This window comes from Leucoraja erinacea, chromosome 1 (assembly GCF_028641065.1).
Source record: "Leucoraja erinacea ecotype New England chromosome 1, Leri_hhj_1, whole genome shotgun sequence".
In the NCBI taxonomy this organism is placed as follows: domain Eukaryota; kingdom Metazoa; phylum Chordata; class Chondrichthyes; order Rajiformes; family Rajidae; genus Leucoraja; species Leucoraja erinaceus.
In genome coordinates, this window is record NC_073377.1 from 138,098,983 (window position 1) to 138,123,743 (window position 24,761).

Below are 24,761 nucleotides of genomic sequence, written 5' to 3' on the forward strand. Positions count from 1 at the left end.
GAGTATAGGAGCAAAGAGGTCCTTCTGCAGTTGTACAGGGCCCTAGTGAGACCACACTGGAGTATTGTGTGCAGTTTTGGTCCCCTAATTTGAGGAAGGACATTCTTGCTATTGGGAGAGTGCAGCGTAGGTTTACAAGGTTAATTCCCGGGATGGTGGGTCTGTCATATGCTGAGAGAATGGAGCAGCTGGGCTTGTATACTCTGGAGTTTAGAAGGATGAGAGGGTATCTTATTGAAACATAAGATTGTTAAGGGTTTGGACACTCGAGAGGCAGGAAACATGTTCCTGATGTTGGGGGAGTTCAGAACCAGGGGCCACAGTTTAAGAATAAGGGGTAAGCCATTTAGAACGGAGTTGAGGAAACACTTTTTCTCACAGAGAATTGTGAGTCTGTGGAATTCTCTGCCTCAGGGGGCGATGGAGGTCGGTTCTCTGGATACTTTCAAGAGAGAGCTAGATGGGGCTCTTAAAGAAAGCCGAGTCGGGGGATATGCAGAGGAGGCAGGAACAGAATACTGATTGGGGATGATCAGCCATGATCACATTGAATGGCGGTGCTGGCTTGAAGGGCCGAATGGCCTACTCCTGTACCTATTGTCTATTGTCACAGGGAGAACGTACAAACTCCATACAGACAGCACCCATAGTCAGGATCAAACCTGGGTCTCTGGCGCGGTGAGGCAGCAACTCTACCGCTGCGCCACAGTGCCATCCCAGTGCAGGAATCTTGCGTGGAACATAGTGCTGAAGTAACTCAGCGGATCAGGCAGCATGTCCAGCAAACGTGGATAGGTGATGTTTTAAATTGGGATGCTTTGTCAGATTCCTGAAGAAGGGTCCTGACCCGAAATAATCACCTATTCATACTTGAACACTTTCTGTTTATATATGATTGGTTATAATTTCTGACAGTGGAAAATGGAAAATGAATGAGAGGAATAGATTGGGTCGATGCACTTTGTCTCTTGCCCAGAGTAGGTGAACACCAGAGGACATAGGTTTAAGGTGAAGGGGAAAAGATTTAGGAATCTGACAGCTAACTTTTTCACACAAAGGGTGGTGGGTGTATGGAACAAGTTGCCAGAGGAAGAGTCAAGAGTGTTTTATTGTCATGTCCCAGATAGAACAATGAAATTCTTACTTGCTGCAGCACACAGAATATGTAAACATATAGTCAAGAGTAAAGAGTATATTTAATTGTCATTTGGACCCCGGGAGGTCCAAATGAAATGCCGTTTCTGCAGCCATACATTACACACAAATAGACCCCAGACACAACATAATTACATTTTACATAAACATCCATCACATAGCTGTGATGGAAGGCCAAATAAACTTATCTCTCCACTGCACTCTCTCCCCCCCAATGTCAGAGTCAAAGTCAAAGCCCCCGGCTGGCGATGGCGATTGTCCCGCGGCCATTAAAGCCACGCCGGGTGGTGCGAGGTCGCACACCGGGTCTTGGTGTTGGAGCCCCCGGCGTGCTATCGCAAAGTCCCGCATTCCAAGGTTAATTCGGGGCAGGTGATGTAGTCCCCGCTCCAGAGAGCTCTTCGACCCTTGCAACTCGGAGTTTAGAAGGATGAGAGGTCGCCGTTGCAGGAAACCCCGATTGTTAAAGCGGGACATCCCTCCAGGATCCGCGGGCTCCCGGTGCCGCCGTCCGCACCAGGGGCCACAGTTTAAGAATCCGGGTCAGCAGCATTTAGAACGGCGTTGAGGCAACGCTCCTCCACCGCTCCACCCGCTCCGGTCTCGGCCAGCTCCGCGACGGTGAGGTGAGTCGGCACCTGAGTCCCCGGCTTCTTCCTGTTGGAGGCCGCTCCTCGTTGCGGCCTCAACGGCAGCTGAGACCCGACGAGAAAAGGTCGGGTCTCCAGATCAGGAAGAGATTCACAAGGGCCGAATCCCCCACCCCCACCCCCCCACACACACACCCCAACATAAAATAACAAAAACTACATAAAAACACAGACAAAAAATAATAAAAACGCGGACAGGCTGCAGAGGCCGCTGCTGACCAGAGTCGCGCCGCCTACCGGTAGACTGTACACAATATAATAAACAAGAAAGGAAAAAATGTTCAGTGTTTAAGAAGGAACTGCATTGGGATGCTTTGTCAGATTCGAAGAAGGGTACACCCGAAATTGCTGGAGAAACTCAGCGGGCTTTCAGCAGCATCTATGGTTAGCGAAGTGAAATAGGCGAAAATTCGGAGCCGAAACCCTGGGTCTTCAGACTGTCTGGGGGGGGGGGGGGTGAAGGAAGGAAAAAGGGAGGAGGAGGGGCCCGAGGGCGGGGGGATGGGAGAAGACAGCTCGAGGGTTAAGGAAGGGGAGGAGACAGCAAGAGCTAGCAAAATTGGGAGAATTCAACGTTCATCAAGAAGGAACTGAAGATGCTGGAAGGAACTGCAGATGCTGGAAAAAATGTTCAGTGTCTGGGTATATATACACACATACTCGCGTACCTGTGTGTGTGTGTGTGTGTGTGTGTGTATACACGCTCAAAAAACAAACATTAGTAGTGTAATAATAATAATGCAGCAAGCAAGAATTTCATTGTCCTATCTGGGACATGACTATAAAACTCTCTTGACTCTTCTCGTGTATATTGTAGTTCAGAACTTATTTGAGGTCCTAGTGTTTAATAGCCTGATGGTTGTTGCGAAGAAGCTGTTCCTGAACTTGGACGTTCAGGCTACTGTACCTTCTTCCCAATGGCAGGGGGTGAGATGAGTGTGTGGCCAGGATGGTGTGGGTCTCTGATGATGCTAGCTGTGTTTTTGAGGCAGCGACTCCGATAAATCCCTTCAATGGTGGGGAGGTCAGAGCCGGTGATGGACTGGGCAGTGGTCACAACTTTTTGCAGTCTTTTCCGCTCCTGGGCTTTCAAGTTGCCGAACCAGGCCATGATGCAACCAATTAGTATGCTCGCCACTGTGCACCTGTAGAAGTTCAAGAGAATCCTCTTTGACATACCGAATCTCCGTAATCGTCTCAGGAAGTAGAGTCGCTGATGTGTTTTATTTATAATTGCATCAGTGTGCTGGGTCCAGGAAAGATCGTCAGAAATATGCACGGCCAGGAATTTGAAGCTTTTGACTCTCTCCACCATCGTCCCGTTGATAAAAGCAGGATTGTGGGACCTCATCCTTCCTCTTCCAAACTCCACAATCAGTTCCTTGGTTTTACTAATATTGAGAACCAGGTTGTTGTGCTGGCAACATTTGGTCAATCGGTCGATCTCACTTCTATACTCTGACTCATCACCATCTGTAATTCGTCCCACAAACTGTGGTGTCGTCGGCGAACTTGATGATGGAGTTCGCACTGTGTCCGGCTACACAGTTGCCAGAGGAAGTAATTGAGGCAGGTAATATAACAACATTTTAAAGATGCTTTGACAGGTACATGGACAGAAAAGGTTTAGAGGGATATGAATCAAAGGCTGGCAGGTGGGACTAGCGTAGATAGTGAATTTTGGTCGCATAGACAAGTTGGGCCAAAGAGCTGGTGTCTGTGCTCCATGACTCTATACTGAGACAGAGCATTGTGCAGCCCGGGACATTCAAATAATGGGACATTTAGCCACATCTTATTTCAAAGCTGTGATTTCAATGCCCAGCTTTTGTTATTTGCATGAATTAGGCTGCAAAATTTGTCCTGTTATCAAGAAGACATCTGCTCCATTTTATGGAATCAAGTGTGTTTGGCTTCTTATACAGACCTCTATGGGAATAATTGGCTGAGCTCTTTGCGGGACAGTGACGAGATTTTTATTTTAGTTTTTATTTCTTTGTTGCAGCTTTACTCAGTTCCGCATCATTCTGGGAGATTTCGATTTTGCCAAAATTGAAGAAGCAGACCGGATTCTGGGACCAGTTTATTTTGCCACTTTTGTCTTCTTCATTTTCTTCATTCTTTTGGTGAGTAGTGAACGCAGTCAAAGCTTCTAGGAGTAAAGAAATGACGATATGCCGTGTAAAAATGAAAGGGAGGCTGTTTAATTATTTTTTGTTATGGTGACCCAATAGTTCGATACATCTGTTGGGGAATTTCTTCACTGATGTCAGGAATGTGATAACTCTTGTTGATTCAGTGTGTAGCCAATTTCACTGCTCCTTCTTCCATTCAGGTTTGGCTTGGACTGCACTGGGCTATGTTAGATTTATTTGTTTGGAACAAGTGCAGTTCCATTGGAAGTTGATGTACATGATCTCAAATCTGAAACTGCAGAACAGTTAAGATTAATATGTTGGGAGACAAAGCACAGAAACAGACTCTCTCTTTCCCTCATATCTAAATCCATGCCAACCAGCAACCACGCATTTACACTCAACCCTCATTAATCCCATTTAATAAAAAATGTCCCCACGTCTCCAGCTCCAGCCCAGATTTAGACTTTAGTGATACAGCACAGAAACAGGCCCATCGAGTCCACACCAACCAGCCATCATCCCGTACACTCACACTATCCTACACAGTAGGGACAATTTACAATTTTACCGAAGCCAATTAACCTACAAACCTGCACCTCTTTGAATTGTGGGAGGAAACCGGAACACCCGGAAAAAACCCATGTCGTCGCAGGGAGAAGGTACAAACTCCATACCGGCAGCACCTGTAGTCCGGATGGAACCCGGGTCTCTGGTGCTGTGAGGCAGCAACTCTACTGCTGCGCAATCGTGTTGCTCCACTACTACTCGAGATAGGATCAAAAGATTCTACCACTCATTGACACATTCATTGCAATTTACAGTAGCCAATTACCTAACCTGCAAAATACTACAACCCTGTGCGCCTTTGGGGTGTAGAAGTAAACCTGAGCACCCAGGATAAAACCGTCGCAGTCACAGAGAACATGCAAAGTACACACAGAAGCACCAAAAGGCGGCGTAAAATGTGGGTCTCTGGTGCTGTGAGGCAACAGATCCATAGCTGCAATTGCAGCCAATAAAGACCGCTAGAATGTGAATCGGATAGCTCATTGTGCAGGGAGATTAGATCGAGCTTTGTTAATACACTTTCTGAGAGAGTTCTTCAGTTGAGTTTTGCTTGTCCCACCAGAACATGTTTTTGGCCATCATTAATGACACCTACTCTGAAGTGAAAGCTGACATGGCCCAGCAGAAGAGTGAGATGGAGCTTACTGACTTTATTAAGAAGGTATTTGATTAGATTTTTTCATAATTCTAACCTTGTGTTGTCCAAAGTTTTACAGAATTTGAATGTACTGCATGGAATCTGAGAGTTGTTACGATTTAGTTTGCAGTTATCGATAACAACGTCATCTAGCTGGTTGTTACAGTGCCCTCTATAATGTTTGGAACAAAGACCCATCCTCCACAATTTTAGATTTGTAATAGAAAAAAACACATGTGGTTAAAGTGCACTTTGTCAGATTTTAATAAAGGCCATTTTTATACATTTTGGTTTCACTATGTAGAAATTACAGCTGTGTTTATACATTGTCCTCCCCATTTCAGAGCACCATAATGTATGGGACACAGCAATGTCATGTAAATGAAAGTCATGTTTAGTATTTTGTTGCATATTACTGCTTGAAGTCTGTGATTCATGGACATCACCAGTTGCTGGGTGTCTTCTCTGGTGATGTTCTGCCAGGCCTGTATTGCAGCCATCTTTAGCTTGTTGTTTTGGGGGCTAGTCCCAATTGGATTCGGATCGAGTGATTGACTTGGCCACTCAAGAATTGACCATTTTTTAGCTTTGAAAAACTCCTTTGTTGCTTTAGCAGTATGTTTGGGATCGTTGTCTTGCTTTAGAATGAACCACCGGCCAATGAGTTTTGAAGCACTTGTTTGAACTTGAGCAGATAAGATGTGTCGATACACTTCATAATTCATTATGCTACTACATCAGCAACCTTTTATATCATCAATGAAGATAAGTGAGCCAGTACCTTGAGCAGCCATACATGCCCAGAACCATATCACCCCCCTCGAAGAAAGGGTTTCCCCACAGATGAGGTGGGTACACTTTGGGCAGGGTTCCTTCTCTCCTCCTGCCCGCTGATTACTTTGCTCTTGCCATCACTCTGTATCGTGATGTTAATTTTTATCTCATCTGTCCATAAGACCTTTTTTCCAGAACTGTGGTTGCTCTTTTAAGTACTTCTTGGCAAACTGAAACCTGGCTCATTGCACCGGCGTTTTGCTGTCTAACCAGATGGTTGCATCTTGCAGTGTAGGACCTCTGGATTTCCAGGTTCACTGCAAGCACTTCCCAGAGCCCACAGACAGTGGCCCAGCCCCGTTCAAACTCCACAAAACTGCAAACTCCTGGGAAGACCACCAGTTTCTGATCTGTCATGGGCCGCTACGGCAACAGGTGTTTTCGGGAATTTTGCTTTATAATAGACACCGACCCCCATTCTTCTGCAAGCAGCTGTGGAGATCAGCAACTTAGCCTGCCAGTCCAACTTGGTGATTAGTAAGCTTAATGATGTACCAAACAGTTGATGTTGGTAAGCCTAAGGTGTTACTGATGTCTCTTAACAGTTTTATTCTTGGTTCTCAGTCTCATCATGGCTTCTTTGACTTTCATTGACACAACTGGTCCTCATGATGATAAACGGCAATAAAAGTTTCCAAAGGTAATGGAAAGACTGGAGGAAAGACCTCTTCTATATAGTGTTTTTTGGCGGTTGGCAAACAACTTTTTTGGTGCATTACCGCCACCAACTGGCATGGAGTGTGGATCAAACAAAACACCATTACCGATAAATTCTAATAACGAATATCCTTCCGAACAAATTGGTTACCCTACCATCAAAGTCGTAAGCATCAATGATTTGATAGCACTTATTTGAACTCCATACATGCCCAAATATCTACCAAACCGTCAATGATTGTATTCCTTCTTTCCTGAACTTTGCTCACATCATCTGTTGTTAATTTTCATCTCATCTGTCCATAAGACCTTTCACAATGTACAATGACAAACTGAAACTCTATCGTTTTTTGCTGCTAACCAGTGCCCACAATGTATTCACTGTCTGCCTGTATTATGCTTTTCTTTATTGGAGGAAAGACTAGGTGCTGAGAGCTCTCTTATACCTGCATTAAGGAGGCAATTAAACACACCTGAGCAATTACAAACACCTGTAAAGCTATGTGTCCCAAACATTATGGTGCCCTGAAATTTGGGACTCTAACAGTATAAACACTCAGCTGTAATTTCTACTTTCATGGCATGGAAACAAAATGTTGATAAAAAGTAAAAGAGTCAAAGATGAAAAGACTGACAATAGGTGCTGACTTTTAACCTGCATGGAGGCAAATTTTTCTATTACAAATCTCAAATTGTGGACACATTGCGGAGGCCTGAAATGGGGGACTATGTATAAACACAGCTGTAATTTCTACATGGTGGAAACAAAATGTATAAAAATACCCTTCAATAAAATCTGACAATGTGCACTTTAACCACATGTGAAATTTTTCTATTACAAATCTCAAATTGTGGAGTGCAGAGGCAAATAATGTAAATATAAATGCTTTGCAATTTGAAATATTGTTTTTGTTCTGTTTTGCTGCTAAAGATCTTGGACAGAAGGTGTAATTAAATTGCCATCATGTTTTTGATTGAAAGATACAGCATGGAATCGAACCCTTCGGCACACTGAGTCCAGGCCGACCATCAATCACCTGTTCACACTTGTTTGATGTTATTCCACTTTCTCACCCATCGTACACACTAGTGCCATCTAAAAAAGACTAGTTAACCTACAAACCTGCACGTCGTTGGGATTTGGGAGGAAACCCACACAATCACTGAGAACGTGCAAACTCCACACCGACAGCACCCAAGGTCAGGGTTGGTTCTAGTGCTGTGAGGCAACAGCTCCAACAGACGTGCCCACTATGCCACCCGTCATTAACTGTTCTTCATTAATTTTTTTTAATATGGAAAGATTTTGAGTGTAAATGACAGCAAGAGCTCCAAGTCGGTGTCTTTGAAAAACACCACACTGCTGAATGAATTCCTTACTACTGGTCTTGAGTCTCACAAGGCATTTTGATCCAATTCCATTCCACTTGTTAGATACGTTGCCCATGTAAAGATTATCTTTGGTACACAAAAATGCTGGAGAAACTCAGCGGGTGCAGCAACATCTATGGAGCAAAGGAAATAGGTGACATTTCGGGTCGAAACCCTTCCTCAGACTGAAGAAGGGATCCTAAAGGTCATCTTTGTTTCATTTTTCAGAGGTTTATGTCCTATTATTTCAGCATTCACTCTGTGCCATTTCATTTTTTTCCCCAAAGTACAGACAAGGACAGATATGTTGTTATTGAGCTGCTCTTGCCGCAGATTGTTTCTAAATACATTCTTGTAGCTAGCCTTTGTTTATTTCATTTATGGTATCTCCAAGTTAGCCCAGACCTTTCTCTTATCACAAATGCCATTTAAGCTTTCAGTTAAGCATTCGATAACACTTATTTTACCTTGTTATTAGGACATTTTTCTCTGAAAAGGATCAAATATTTTATAATCCATCTCACAAGTAGAAATATTTGCACAAGCACAATTACAGATATTGGTTCTTTCAAACTAAAGCAAATCCTGAATGAGGTGAGAGATTTAAAATTGAACAGTGGTACCTGCTGTAATTGTGCTTTTAATTCAGAAGTTCAAAGGCATAAAAGATGGTACAAATAGTAGTCAAGTTGTCAGAGCCGTTACTTGCTTATTCGTAAGTTCTTAAGTCATAGGAGCAGAATTAGACCATTTGGCCCCTTGAGTACGCCATTCAATCATGTCTGGTCCATCTTTCTCTCTTAACCCCATTTTCCTGCCTTCTCCCCGAAACCTTTGACACCCTTGCAAATCAAGAACCTGTCAATCTCTGCTTTAAAAATGCCCAATGTCTTGGCTTCCACAGCTGTCTATGGCAATGAATTCCACAGATTCACCACCCTCTGGTGAAGGAAATCCCTCCTCGTATCTCCTTTCTAAAGGAACATCCTTTTATTCCCCCTGGTCCTAGACTCTCCACATCTACTATTCGGCAAGTTTCAATGAGGTCCCCCTCCTCCTTCTAAACTCCAGTGAGTACAGGCCCAGTGCTGTCAAATGCTCATCAGACGTTAATGAATACGCCATGCTTATGGACTATTAGTTTTCAGTCTGAAGCTTCCAGCAAGATTGATTGCTTTAATTCGTCAGAACTCACCAGCTGCAAACACTTCCTCTAACTAGGGATGTAGCAAGGCCATGCTGAAACTGCAGCTAAGGAAGTCCACTGTTGATGACATCACGGAGAGTCTACGGCAGGCTGGAGGGAAACTCAATTTTGATGAATTGCGACAAGATCTGAAAGGGTGAGTAAAATATTGGTTGATAACTGGAGAATACTTCTTCAATCAGTGTACTATCATTTCAGCCAAACTCCTTTGCCTTTGCCCTTGTCTTAGGAGGGGTCACACAGATGCTGAGATAGAAGCAATCTTCGCCAAATATGACCAGGATGGGGATCAGGAGCTGACCGAACACGAACATCAACAGATGAGGGATGACCTAGAGAAAGAGAGAGTGAGTTAACCATAAGAGTTTGTGTTGTTCAAGTGTCTACAAGCCTATCCAATTTGTTAGTGTTGGTACTTTGTAAACAAAATGTGGTGGAATCTAGAGACAAAGTACTGCAGATGTTACTTTATACCAATGATGGACACAAAGTGCTGGAGTAACTCAGCCGGTCAGGCTGATGAAGGGCCCTGATCCAAGACGTCATCTATCCGTTTTCTCCAGATAAGCTGCTTGACCTGCTGAGTTACTCCTGCCTTTTGTCTATCTGCAGTGGTATCTCCTCTGGATGATAGATTGCTGAATTGACATATTAGTTAATTTGATTATGAAAATTAACCAATATAAAGGAAGGGAAATCTTTGTAATTTTGTGTGATGTGGGTGGAATCTTGGTATCCAGTCGGGCAACCGTACATAGAAAAACCGTGCACAGAGCACATCAATATATGACACAGTCAAAATATTTTGATTGATATTTACTTTTTATATAATGATTTAAAATGTGCTTATTGCTAAAATGGAGATTTGCACTTGCATTAAGTGTTATTTCATTAAACATTGTCATTGTTTCCAGTGAGGATGGATTTCTTTAAATGGAACACTATATTGTTGAAAAAAAGAGACACACTGTGCTGGAATAACTCAGCAAGTCAGGCAGCATCTCTGGAGAATATGGATTGGTGACAGCCAAGGTATCACTGAAAATAATGGATGGATGAATTGGCTGTCACCTATCCATTATCTCCAGAGATGCTGCCTGCCTTGCAGTTATTCCAGCACTTTGTGGGTTTTTTTCAACATTATATTGTTCCTTTTAAAGGAATCCATCCTCGCTGGAAACAATAACTTGCTTACGTCCTACGGTGTAGTCAAATATTATATTGAATCAAGTAGCAAACTGGAGTAAAATCTGGAAATGAAGTTGACACGGGCATTAAGTGTGATGTAAGCTCATGCATGTGTTGGCTCATGTTGCAAGCAAGGTGAGAATTGTGCGTTGTGCTTGGGTTCTGCTTCTAGGTGGTATAGATAAGTACACAGCTAATGTGTTCAATCCCCTGGTGTTGTAGGACGACTTGGACCTGGACAGGAGCTCATTGCCTCGATCAACCAGTGGCCGAAGCTTCCCGCGGAGCATGGACGATTCAGAGGAGGAGGATGATGAAGATAGCGGTCATAGCTCAAGGAGAAGAGGGAGCAGCTCCACAGGGGTGTCCTACGAGGAGTTTCAAGTGTAAGGGTTTAGACTGGCAACCGTTTTATTCACTTGTCAACTATTTAAATTTAAGGTGGAGATTGATTTAAGGTGGCGATTGATCGGTTCTTGATTAGTAAAGGCATCGGGGGTCAAGTTCAAGTTTCATTTATTGTTACATGCACTAATTGGTACAGTGATATTTGAGTTACCATACAGCCATACGAATAATAAGTACACAAAACACTATAGAATTCAACGTAAACATCCACCACAGTGGGATCGGCATTTCTCACTGTGATGGAAGGCCACAAAGTTCAATCATCTTCCACCTTGTTCACCCTTGGTCGGGGCCTTTCAAACCCTCCGCAGTTGCCGCTAGGACGGCCCGATATACATGCCCTCTCGCCAGGATAATCGAAACTCCGACGTCGGGACGGGACGTAACACACTCCCCGTCTTTGGAGTTCCCGACTAGGCTGCTTGTTTCCGGAGACCGCGGCTTCCGATGTTAAAGTCTACAGTCCCCAAGGGGCGGAGTTCCGATGCTGGCGATCCTCAGCAAAAGATCCCAGGCTCCGCAATGTTAAAGTCTGAGCCGCCCGCGGCTAGAAGCTCCGCAGCCCGCAGCTCCACGATGTTAAAAGTCAGCAGGCCCACCGGTCGGAGCTCCAACACTGGCGATCCTCGACAGGATCCCAGGCTCCGCGATGGTAAGTCCACGCTGCGTCTGCCGCTGAAGCTCTGGTCGGAAAGGCCGTGCCAATCCAGCTGGTAGGCCGCAAGGTGGGTGAAGATGGGATATGGAGAACAGTTACATCTCCGCCAGGTTAAGTGACTGGGAAAAAGTTTCCCCCTATTTTTCCCTCCCCCCCCCCCCCCCCCCCCCCCACATAAACTAGCCAAGAGACATTGAGACCTACATTAGAAACATACTTTAAATAATAAAAAACAGAAGGGACACGACAGGCTGCTGGCGAGGCAGCCATTGCAGGCGCCACCCGGTGATCAATGGGGAGAAGACAGGAGATTGGGGTTGAGAGAGGAAGATAGATCAGTCATGATTGAATGGCGGAGTAGACTTGATGGGCCGAATGGCCTTATTCTGCTCCTATGACTTATGAACTTGTGACTCCTGCCCTTACTCTGCAAGGTCACACATGGCAGATGTAATTTAACATGGAGTGTGAACTGATTCCGTGTGGGGGGAAAAAAGAATGAGCAGAAGCAATATTGACCACAGGATGTCAAGAGTTTTATTTGTCATATGTACTGTCAATGAAACAATGAAATTCTTTCTTACTATAGCTCCCTTTGTTAAGAAGGGAGTGATGTAAACGAAAGGAAATTATAAGCTGGTTAGTCTGACTTCAGTGGTTGGTAAGATTTTAGAGTCGACAATTAAGGTTGAGGTTTCAGAGTACTAGGAAGCACATGATAAAATAGGCCAAAGTCAGCATGGTTTTGGAGGGGGTGGTGTCCTCATTGAAACTTACCGAATAGTGAAAAGCCTGGATGGTGGATGTGGAGAGGATGTTTCCACTAGTGGGAGTGTCTAGGACCAGAGGGCACAGCCTCGGAATAAAAGGACGTGCCTTCAGAAATGAGATACGGAGGAATTTCTTTAGCGGACGGTGAATTAAAAAAAAAAAAAAAAATTCCCCCAAGTTCAAGTGAGTTTATAGTCATGTGTCCCTGTATAGGACAATGAAATTCTTGCTTTGCTTCAGCACACAGAACATAGTAGGCTTCTGTGGATATCATTGCCACAGACGGCTGTGAAGGCCAAGTCGTTGGGTATTTTTAAAGTGGAGATTGACAGATTCTTGATTAGTGCATGTGTCAAAGGTTAAGGGGAGAAGGTAGGAGAATAGGGTTGAGAGGGAAAGATGGATCAACCATGATTGAATGGCGGAGTAGACTTGATGGGCCGAATGGTCTAATTCTGCACCTACATCTATAATCCTTAACAGGTCCATTAGCAAAACAACAGTTAAATATATAATTAATAATTCATTCATTAATGTTGTGCTCGGAAACCATAATAGTTCAGAGTGCAACCAAAGATACAGTTCATAGATCACAGTTGCTAAGGTAGTGGTTAATGTGAAGTTTAAATGGGATGCTGGATTGGAAACACTGCTAACACTGCTAAACATTGGAAACAAAAGACTAGAGACAAGGAACTACACGTGCTGGTTTACAAAAACAGACACTAAGTACTGAAGTAACTCATCAAGTCAGGCAATGTCTCTGGAGAGCATGAATAGATGATATTTCAAGTCGGGATCATACGTCTAAAGAAGGGTCCCGACTTGAAAAGTCCCCTATCCATGTTCTCCAGCAACTGAATCGTCCATTCATCAGCCTGAGGGCGGTCCTGACCTCCCATCTACCTCATTGGAGATCTTCAAACTATTTTTAATCAGACTATCTTGTACTTAATGTTGTATCCTTTATCTGTACACTGTGGACAGCTTGATTGTAATCATGGACCAGAGGACTAGGAGGAATTCAGAGTCCAGCAGAGGAGGACAAAGGGCTTAATTAGGAAAGGGAAAATAGATTATGAAAGAAAACTGGCAGGGAACATAAAAACTGACTGCAAAAGTTTTTATAGATATGTGAAGAGAAAAAGATTAGTTAAAACAAATGTAGGTCCCTTGCAGTCAGAAACAGGTGAATTGATCATGGGGAACAAAGACATGGCAGACCAATTGAATAACTACTTTGGTTCTGTCTTCACTAAGGAAGACATAAATAATCTGCCGGAAATAGCAGGGGACCGGGGGTCAAATGAGATGGAGGAACTGAATGAAATCCAGGTTATCCGGGAAGTGGTGTTAGGTAAATTGAATGGATTAAATCCGATAAATCCCCAGGGCCAGATAGGCTGCATCCCAGAGTACTTAAGGAAGTAGCTGCAGAAATAGTGGATGCATTAGTGATAATTTTTCAAAAACTCTTTAGATTCTGGAGTAGTTCCTGAGGATTGGAGGGTAGCTAATGTAACCCCACTTTTTAAATAGGGAGGGAGAGAGAAAACGGGGAATTACAGACCAGTTAGTCTAACATCGGTAGTGGGGAAACTGCTAGAGTCAGTTATTAAAGGGGATAGCAGCACATTTGGAAAGTGGTGAAATCATTGGACAAAGTCAGCATGGATTTATGAAAGGTAAATCATGTCTCACGAATCTTATAGAATTTTTCGAGGATGTAGAGTGGATAAGGGAGAACCAGTGGATGTGTTATATCTGGACTTTCAGAAGGCTTTTGACAAAGAGATAAGATATATAAGAGATTAGTATACAAATTTAAAGTACACGGTATTGGGGGTTCAGTATTGATGTGGATAGAGAACTGGCTGGCAGACAGGAAGCAAAGAGTAGGAATAAACGGGTCCTTTTCACAATGGCAGGCAGTGACTAGTGGGGTACCGCAAGGCTCAGTGCTGGGACCCCAGCTATTTACAATATATATTAATGATTTGGACGAGGGAATTGAATGCAACATCTCAAAGTTTGCGGATGACATGAAGCTGGGGGGCAGCGTTAGCTGTGAGTAAGATGCTAGGAGGCTGCAAGGTGACGTGGATAGGCTGGGTGAGTGGGCAAATGCATGGCAGATGCAGTATAATGTGGATAAATGTGAGGTTATCCACTTTGGTGGCAAAAACAGGAAAGTAGACTATTATCTGAATGGTGGCAGTTTAGGAAAAGGGGGGATGCAACGAGACCTGGGTGTCATGGTACACCAGTCATTGAAAGTAGGCATGCAGGTGCAGCAGGCAGTGAAGAAAGCGTATGGTATGTTAGCTTTCATAGCAAAAGGATTTGAGTATAGGAGCAGGGAGGTTCTACTGCAGTTGTACAGGGTCTTGGTGAGACCACACCTGGAGTATTGCATACAGTTTTGGTCTCCTAATCTGAGGAAGGACATTCTTGCCAGAGAGGGAGTACAGACTGATTCCTGGGATGTCAGGACTTTCATATGAAGAAAGACTGGATAGACTTGGCTTGTACTCGCTAGAATTTAGAAGATTGAGGGGGGATATTATAGAAACTTACAAAATTCTTAAGGGGCTGGACAGGCTAGATGCAGGAAGATTGTTCCCGATGTTGGGGAAGTCCAGAACAAGGGGTCACAGTTTAAGGATAAGGGGGAAATCGTTTAGGACCGAGATGAGAAAAACATTTTTCATACAGAGAGTGGTGAATCTCTGGAATTCTCTGCCACAGAAGGTAGTTGAGGCCAGTTCATTGGCTATATTTAAGAGGGAGTGGCCCTTGTGGCTAAAGGGATCAGGGGATATGAAGAGAAGGCAGGTACAGGATACTGAGTTGGATGATCAGCCATGATCATATTGAATGGCAGTGCAGGCTCGAAGGGCCGAATGGCCTACTCCTGCACCTAATTTCTATGTTTCTATGTGTAGTCTTTTGGCCTGGAGAGCACGCAAATAAAAATATTTTCACTGTACCTCGGTAAACTTGACAATTATAAACTAACCTAAACTATTAGCTACAGGGAGAGATTGGACAGACTTGGATTGATTTCTCTCAGCGGAACGCAGGAGGTTGCGGGGAGAGCTCATAGAAGTGTAGAGGCATAGATAGGCTAGCTAGTTGAACCCTTTAAACCCAGGATGGAAGAATCAAATACTCGGCAGCATAGCTTTAAGGTGAGAGGAGCTAAGTGTAACGGAGATGTACGGGGCAAGTATTTTTACACAGAGGGTAATGAGTGCCTGGAACTGTCGGGCCATGGTGGAGGCAAAAGTTTGAATGGTTCAGGAATTGAATATATTTATCAATTGAATAAAATCTATTTTGAAATTTAAAAAAAAAAAAAAAAAGGTGGAGGCTGACATCGAGTGCTGCTGGAGGGTCATCAACTCGGTGAAAGACTCTCTTTGGTCTGCCCGAGCGTTGCTCACCACCCAGCAGAGCGAGATGTCCGTCAGGGAATGTTGCCGACTGGCCCACTGCAGACTGCAGGAGTACGTGCTAAGGGACTCGCTGAAGCTTGGTGCAGCCAACGCCAAGGCTCGGTGGAGGAGGGCCACAGTCTAGGGTCCTTCCGCTGCTGGACATGGGGGGACACGGTATGGTGGAGACACCCCTCAAATTAAATTAATGGATGGTATCCCACACCAGAGGGCCACATGAGTGGCACGGGTGGGGGACATTTTTGTGGAATTTAAAAGTCATAAACTGTATTGAACAATCTCTTATCGCCTACAAAAATGTCGGATGGAATTTTCAAACTGTGCACACATTGTATATATTTATTACTTGGACAGGAGCCACTGAGTGTCACGGGTGGGGGACAGTTTTGGGGGAATTTGACAAATGTAAAAATATTGTACTGAAACAAATTTGTATAGTCTCCGAAAATGTCGGATGAATTTTTTGTTCGAATGGTTCATGAATTGTATATATTTATCAATTGAATAAAGTCTATTTTGAAATTTAAAAAAAATAAAAAATGGTGGAGGCAAAGACAATGGCATTTAAGAGACTTTTGGATAGGCACGTGGATAAGGAGAGATATGTTCTTGGCATTATGTTCACGCTGACATTGTGGGTTGAAGGGCCTGTTTTTATGCTGTACTCTTCTATGTTCCACATAACCTAGTAATGTAATACTGTGGATGTTTACTTTGCATTGAAACATATAAGATTGTTAAGGGTTTGGACACGATAGAGGCAGTGGATAAATGTGAGGTTATCCATTTTGGTGGCAAAAACAGGAAAGCAGACTATTATCTAAGTGGTGGCCGACTAGGAAAAGGGGAGATGCAGCGAGACCTGGGTGTCATGGTACACCAGTCATTGAAAGTAGGCATGCAGGTGCAGCAGGCAGTGAAGACAGCGAATGGTATGTTAGCTTTCATAGCAAAGGGATTTGAGTATAGGAGCAGGGAGGTTCTACTGCAGTTGTACAGGGTCTTGGTGAGACCACACCTGGAGTATTGCGTACAGTTTTGGTCTCCAATCTGAGGAAGGACATTATTGCCATAGAGGGAGTGCAGAGAAGGTTCACCAGAGACTGATTCCTGGGATGTCAGGACTGTCTTATGAAGAAAGACTGGATAGACTTGGTTTATACTCTCTAGAATTTAGGAGATTGAGAGGGGATCTTATAGAAACTTACAAAATTCTAAAGGGGTTGGACAGGCTAGATGCAGGAAGATTGCTCCCGATGTTGGGGAAGTCCAGGACAAGGGGTCACAGCTTAAGGATAAGGGGGAAATCCTTTAAAACCGAGATGAGAAGAACTTTTTTCACACAGAGAGTGGTGAATCTCTGGAACTCTCTGCCGCAGAGGGTAGTCGAGGACAGTTCATTGGCTATAGTTAAGAGGGAGTTAGATGTGGCCCTTGTGGCTAAGGGTATCAGAGGGTATGGAGAGAAGGCAGGTACGGGATACTGAGTTGGATGATCAGCCATGATCATATTGAATGGCGGTGCAGGCTCGAAGGGCCGAATGGCCTACTCCTGCACCTAATTTCTATGTTTCTATGAAACATGTTCCTGATGCTGGGGAGTCCAGAACCAGTTTAAAAATAAGGAGGAAGTCATTTAGAACGGAGACGAAGAAACACTTTTTCTCACAGAGAGTGGTGAGCCTGTGGAATTCTCTCCGGTGGAGCAGTTTCTCTGGATACTTTCAAGCGAGAGCTAGATAGGGCTCTTAAAATAGCGGAGTCAGAGGATTTGGGGAGAAGGCAGGAGCGGGGTACTGATTGGGGATGATCAGCCATGATCACATTGAATGGCTCAAAGGGCCAAATGGCCTACTCCTGCACCTATTGTCTATAAAAGCTATGTTACTCTGTTGAAAGCATCTGTATAATTAATCAGTTGAGAACAGCTAATTTTAGAATGACTTTGAAAGCTGTATTTGTAATTGATTTGATTCTTTGCTCAGCCTTGTCAGGCGCGTGGATCGGATGGAGCATTCCATCGGCAGCATCGTGTCCAAAATTGATGCCGTGATTGTGAAGCTGGAGGCCATGGAGAGAGCCAAGCTGAAGAGGAGGGACGTACTAGGCAGGCTGCTGGATGGTGTAACAGAGGTGAGCCCTATCTGAGGCACTGGCTGGACTTTCATCACTCTCTCTGTGATAGTCATAGTGATACAGTGTGGAAACAGACCCCTCGGCCCCACTTGCCCACACCCACCAATGCACTAGTCCCACCTGCCCGCGCTTGGCCCATACCCCTCTAAACCTATCTTATCCATGAACCTGTCAAAATGTCTCCTAATTGTAATGATATTGTTATAGTCCCTGCCTCAACTACCTCCTCTGCCACTTTGTTCCATATACCCACCACCTTTTGAGTAAAAAAAATAGTTGCCTCTCAGTTTCCTATCTCTTCCCCCCTCACCTTAAACCTATGCCCTCTGGTTCACATAGAAACATAGAAAATAGGTGCAGGAGGAGGCCATTTGGCCCTTCGAGCCAGCACCGCCATTCATTGTGATCATGGCTGATTGTCCCCAATCAATCATCCCCAACAGTGCCTGTCTTCTCCCCAATAGAAGCATATGGTACCTCAATGGTAACTTAAAAATAAAATCTTGTTTCCATCCCTAAATAAAATTAAGATTTTCAATTGGAACTGCATCTACTGTGCTGAGCATTCTGTGTGTGAGTCGGCTCATGTCTGAATGAGGTTAAAATTTTGTTTTTAAACATTGAATATATGATTTGTTGCTTCTGCAGATGATGGTTTGACAGTGCAGGCAGCTGAAAATGATGTAAACTGGTGGAGGGAAGTGAGGAATTTGCGGGAGGTTGTGTCAGCGTGATGTCTGGATGTGTGTTTGTACAATCGGGCACCACCTCCAACCAAGGGCCAAAACTAAACTGTTGAAGCAGGGGTCACTTCAAACTTCCAAAACGGAGGTGGAAAGGTTTTGTTAAATGAATACTAAGGCTTGCCAAACCAAGGAAGGCAAAGAAAATATAAAAAATACAGACGAGGAACAGGCTAATTGGACAAAGTTAGATCAGACTATACATTGGTCCGTATAGTCATACAGCGTGGAAACAGGCCCTTTGGCCATCTTGCCCATACTGACCAACATCCCCCATCTATATTGGCCCCACCTGCCCACATTTGGCCCATATCCCTCTATACCTGTCCTGTCCATGTACCTGTCCAAATGCCTATTGAATTATGTAACTTGACTTTCCTATGCTTGGGTCTTCTAAATGAAATTTAATTTGAATTATTTAATTTGCTTAATGTAAAGAGAAGCCTCAGATTCTGATACAGATCTGCTTCGATATTAAATTTGCAGCCCGAACCAAGTAAGAGAAATACAAAGAGCAGTTATTATATATAAACATTAACAGTGTTGGGCAAATTCAGCAGGTTAGGTGGCATCTGTGGAGAGAATGGACTGACATTTCACTCCTCTTTGCTTATCTGATGCCCTTTTGTCTCCTATTTACCTCCAGTCTTTGTCACTTGGTCCACCCATCTGATAATTGCCCTCCTCTCATCTGTACCATGATTCACTTCCCAAGCTTTGCCCAGCACCCACTTCTCTTCCAGCTTTCTCCCGCTCCATCAGTCTGAAGATGGATTCTGCCTCAAAACGTCATTGATTCATTGACAGATACAATGTGGAAGCAGACCGCTCTGGGCCACGCTGACCATAGATCACCCGTTCAAACTAGTTCTATCCTATTCCACTTTCACGTCCACTCCCTAAACACGCAGGGGAAATTTACAGAGGCCAATTAACCTACACGCCTGCAAGTCTGTTGGACGTGGGAGGAAACCGGAGGAAACCCATGCGATAGCAGGGAGAACATGCAAACTCCACGCAGACAGACAGCACATTTAGTCGAGATCAAACCCGGGGCTCTGGCGCTGTGAGGCAGCAGCTCTACCCGCTGCATCGCTGTACTGTCATCTGTCCATTCCCTCCAAAGACACTACCTCACCCGCTGATAGACACAAAGTGCTGGAGTAACTCAGATCAGGTGGCATTGCTAAAGAAAAAAGATAGATGGTTTTGGATCGGGACCCTTCTTCAGACCCAGAACGTCACTTATCATTTTTCTCCAGAGATGCTGCCTGACCCACAGAGTTACTCCAGCACTTTGTCTATCTTTGGTATAAACCAGCATCTGTAGTTCCTTCCCTGACTCTGATGAAGGGTCTCGACCCAAAACGCATCCTGACCCACGGGGTTACTCCGGCACTTTATGTCTATCATTGGTATACACAGCATCTGCAGTTGTTTGTTTCCAGGCCTGACCCGCTGAGTTACTCCAGCGCTCTGCGCTTGGCTGAGGTAGTGGACGTAGTGTAACATGAGTAAAGCTTCCTTTGCCCCACAGGATGAGCGTCTGGGCCGGGACAATGATGTGCACCGCGAGCAGATGGAGCGCCTGGTGCGCGAGGAGCTGGAGCGCTGGGAGTCGGACGAGACCGTGTCGCAGCTGAGCCACCACCTCGGGACCCCGCTGGGGATCAACGGGCGCTCCCGCTCCCACAGTTCCCGCCCCTCGTCCTCTCAGTCCACTGAAGGCTTGGCGGACGCCGGGGGTCTTGGGGGCAGCCATGTCTAGAGCTTTCATTCTGCAGCTGGAGATGGGCTTGTCCGTTAATCTACAACGTCGCATTGCGCAGACGTTGCATCAGTATTTACACCTTGTTTTTTAATGCAGTTGCGAATTGATCAGTTGAGTAGGAATGATCACACCCAACACCTCGGCAAGGATTGTACAGCCATGTAATCATGGATTTTTATAAACTCTTACCTGTAGCCTGCTTTACTTCAAGAAATTTAGAGGAAGCTGCGTGCGTATTTTCCTGCACCCGTGGTACAGAATGCTTTAGCTGGAGAAACTCCCAATAAACCGGGGCAGAGCTGTGTCTCGGCATTAATTGGAGAGCTTCAGAGATCAACCATGATGGGATTTAGGTTTCATTCTTTTTCTTCCCTCCCTTCAACCTAATCAAGTTTCTTGCTTAGTAAAGGTGTCAAAGGTTACGGGGAGAAGGCATGAGAATGTGCTTCAGAGGGAAAGATAGATCAGCAAGATTGGAAAGATTGAATGGTGGAATAGACTCGATGGGCACAATGGCCTAATTCTGCTCCTCTGACATGAACATGAAAGATATTTCAGCAAACCAGTACACGTAACATTGGCCTCCGTCCATGCTCTGTCGATTACAAATGGGTCTTCTTAAACAGGGTTAGAGGTTAAGATGGGTATAGTCACTCTGTTATTTCAACCCAGTGGACATCTGTAATCTGTAAAACGAAATGAGTGAGAAGGAACGGCAGATGCTGGTTTAAACCGGATAGACACAAAAAACTGGAGTAACGCAGCGGGACAGGCAACATCACTGGAGAGAAGGAATGAGTGACATTTCGGGTCGAGACCCTTCTTCATACTTCTAGTCGGAAGACCCGAAACGTCACCCATTCCTTCCCTGTCCCGCGGGCTGCGTTACTCCAGCTTTTTGTGTCTTATCTTCTGTAATCTGTAAACTCCATCTTGCTGCCTATTAGTTTGGCAGGATGTGGTGTTTTCAGCAAATAGTGGTATGGGTTTGGGAACGTTGCCTCACTCATTCTCCTCAGAACCTCTGTAATTTAACCTCTGGATTGTGATTTGGGATTTTTTTATTTTTTTTTTTAAAGCTATAGTTTAATAATTAGCATGAATCTGTCCGATGGTGTCAGGGAAGAAGCATGACATTAGGATTAATAACATATCCAACATAGTCAACATGGACTGCATAGTCCACGGCAGGGTGGCGCAGCGGTAGAGTTGCTGCTTACAGTGCCAAAAACCTGGGTTGCATCCTGACTACGGGTGCTGTCTGTACGGAGTTCTCCTTTTTAATTTAGTCTAGAGATACGGTGTGAAAACAGGCCCTTCATCTCACGAGCAACGATCCCCGCACACTTACACTATCCTACACACCGTAGGGACAATTTACAACTGCACCAAGCCAATTAACCTACAAACCTGTACGTCTTTGGAATATGGGGGGAGACTGGAGATCCCGGAGAAAAGCCGCACATGTCACAGGGAGCACATACAAACTCTGTACAGACAAGCACCCATACTCAGGATCGAACCCGGGACTTTGGCGCTGTAAGGCTGCTAACTCTGCCACTGTGACACCTTTTGTGCCGTCCTTGATGACTATGTTATTAATCCCAATGCCCTGTGACCGTGTGGGTTTTCTCCGGGTGCTCCGGTTTCTCCCACACACAAAGACGTGCAGGTTTGTGGGTTAATTGGCTCCGGTAACATTGTAAACTGTCCCTAGTGTTACGGATAGGGCTCGTACGAGGTGATCGCTGGTCGGTGTGCCAAATCCACGCTGTATCTCTAAAGTCCAAAGGCATTCTGTGATCTCCAGCAGAGTTGTGTAAATAGTTGTGAAGTGCATCTGCATTTTCTCAACTGAATGAAACCTACTTAACAATAAGATCCTAGCTGACAATAAGAGCTTTAGAAGGTAATATTAGAAAAGTTGCCTTCATCAGTTTTCATCCTGAACTACAGTGAATTACAAGCTAGGAGGAGCTGTTTAAAAGTGTTTGAGGATAATGGATGCAGGGGCACAGATTGCATGGAATTGGTTTAACCAGAATGATTAGTGACACAAGCAGATCCCACCTCTCCTGCCATCTTCCACACTCCACTTCCCCACAAATCCTTGGATTCAGTGTTGTGTCAGTAAGAGGGTGGGATTGAGGGGCCGTGTTGTGTCGTCTTCTCCTGTGTCAGATGTTGATCATTGAACACAGAAGGGAAGGGAAAGCCCGACTTAAACATTCTTGCGGATTGCTTACTGGACCTTTCCAAGAATTGCCAGCCCCTTCACAGTCCGGACTCCTTTTGCCATTAATCCTTAATGATCCTTCAGTGGAATTTGTTTAAACAAAAGTTTATTTTTTAAATTGTAAAGTTTAAAAAGTTCCTTCAGGATTTTGTGCACGAATCAGTGGAGAGCCACCTAAATATTGTGATTCACAATTGGTAACAATAGAGATTTTTGGGATGGCTTTAGAGGCTAGAGTGGACCCGGGGAACTTGAGATGTTTGTTCATAAGACACAAAGTGCTGGAGTAACTCAGTGGAACAGGCTGCATCTTGGGTGAACATGGATAGGTAACATTTTTGGTTGGCACCCTTCTTCTGTTTTCACGTTTGAAGAAGGGTCCTGACCTGAAATGTCACCTATCCATGTTCTCCAGGAATGCCGCCTGACCCACTGGATTACCCCAGCACTTTGTGTCTTTTTTTAATTTGAGGCCGGAGGCTTGGTTATTCTAAATTACCATTGTTGAAATAGTCCTTAAAAAGATATCCAGTGTGTCTTTATCCCAAGATAGGAAAACCAAGAACTAGAGGGCAAAGTGTGGTGAGAGGGGAAAGATTTAATAGGAGCATGAGGGGCAGCTTTATCAGACAGAAGGTGGTGGATGTGTGGAATGAACTGCCTGAGGAAGTAGTTGAGGCAGGTATAATAACAGCATTTAGGACATTTGGACAGGTACGTGGATAGAAAAGGTTTGGAGGGATCTGGGCCAAATGTGGGCAAATGGAACCAGCTCAGATGTGGCCTCTTGGTCAGCATGGACAAATTGGACTGAAGGGCCTGTTTCTATACTCTGACTCTAATTGATTGAGGAAATATGTAAGTGGTGAGCGGAATTGAGAGGGTGGGAGTGCTTTGTGGCGGAAACATCCCAACTGAAGGTTAAGGGCCCTGTTTCAGTGCTTTCTTATCAACGTCTCTATAAACTAAACAGTAATTGGCCCTCACCTGTGCAAAGATTGCTGAATTCCTTTGCTTTCTGTTTTTTGTTATGAGCTGCCTCCTATGAGAGATGCTTTGTTGGACCTTGTTTTTGATGGTAGGTCGCATAGTTCTCACCCATCGAAGTGACTTTCCATCATTGCCTCAAACGCATCTTAAAGATAGGACCTGGTTGGCATTACCGTTGTGATAAATATGGAGGCACATGCTTGTAAAACTATCTTGAAACTTTGGAAACCCTCACATTGCACGGCAGAAGCATTTGGTTTCCGCATTTACCAGCAGCAACAAGGAGACCATGGATAGGTGATGTTGCAGGTTGAGACCCTTCAATCCCGAAACGTCACCTATCCATGTTCTTCGGAGATGCTATCTGACCCCCTGGGTAACTCCAGCACTTTTGTCTTATTTTGTAAACCAGTATCTGCGGTACTTTTTTTTTTCTAGAATTCCATGTAACCTGTGCTGTTATTAAGTCTGAACTTATATTCCACATTATTATTTTTGCATAGTTGCCTTTCTAAATACAGAATGAAAATGCTTTGATCTGTATTCACTTGCCATGTATATTTCCCTTTTAGTTTAGGTTTGACATTACCTGCATAATGTTGAATATGAATTCATGTACCTATTAATGCATCACAACTTTTTTGAACAAAAAGATTTTTATTAAAGTGATGTGTAGGAACTTTAACAAACTTCATTTTGAAGTGCATCATTTCATGGGATGTCCATGTTATATCTTGACGCTGTGCGTGCAAATGCATAAAGTCTAGTTTATAGAACCGTGTTTTTATATTTTAATATCTCATTTGAAATATCCAGCTTCCCCGTGCTACTTTTCTATAACTAGGTACACTTTCTTTACAAACTTTCCAGTAGGTTTCAAGTCTTCCATTGTTGGAGGTTTTTTGTAGATTACGGGCAATTGTATGCAAGCACTTTATAATAAAGTATATCTTTTCTGCTGATTTACTTGCCTCTGTGATTTTCGCACTGCAGATACAAGGGAATACGTGAGGAAGAAGTCATGGTGAAAATAATGAGAAAGTAAAAAGCTGTGTTACACAGGTCTGCTCAGGCATGGGGAGGCAGGACGGAAGGAGGTGGGAGTTAAAGTTGACTACATATGTATTCAGCCATTTCAGAATAACAACTAAATTGTTGCCATCTAGAAGATGTTGGCAAGGCTGCA

At 44.2% G+C, this 24,761-nt stretch overlaps 1 protein-coding gene across 1 annotated transcript in view; it reads left to right on the plus strand.

The window, feature by feature from the left end:
* Positions 1-24,537, plus strand: part of pkd2 (polycystic kidney disease 2) — a 72,741-nt gene extending 48,204 nt beyond the window's left edge. The window contains exons 9-15 of the mRNA XM_055644135.1: positions 3,811-3,931; positions 5,073-5,171; positions 9,231-9,352; positions 9,446-9,563; positions 10,627-10,790; positions 17,685-17,832; positions 20,116-24,537. Of these exons, the coding sequence (XP_055500110.1) occupies positions 3,811-3,931; positions 5,073-5,171; positions 9,231-9,352; positions 9,446-9,563; positions 10,627-10,790; positions 17,685-17,832; positions 20,116-20,346 (1,003 nt within the window). The 3' untranslated portion in view covers positions 20,347-24,537. The remainder of the gene's footprint in view (positions 1-3,810; positions 3,932-5,072; positions 5,172-9,230; positions 9,353-9,445; positions 9,564-10,626; positions 10,791-17,684; positions 17,833-20,115) is intronic.
* The last annotated feature ends 224 nt before the right edge of the window (positions 24,538-24,761 follow it).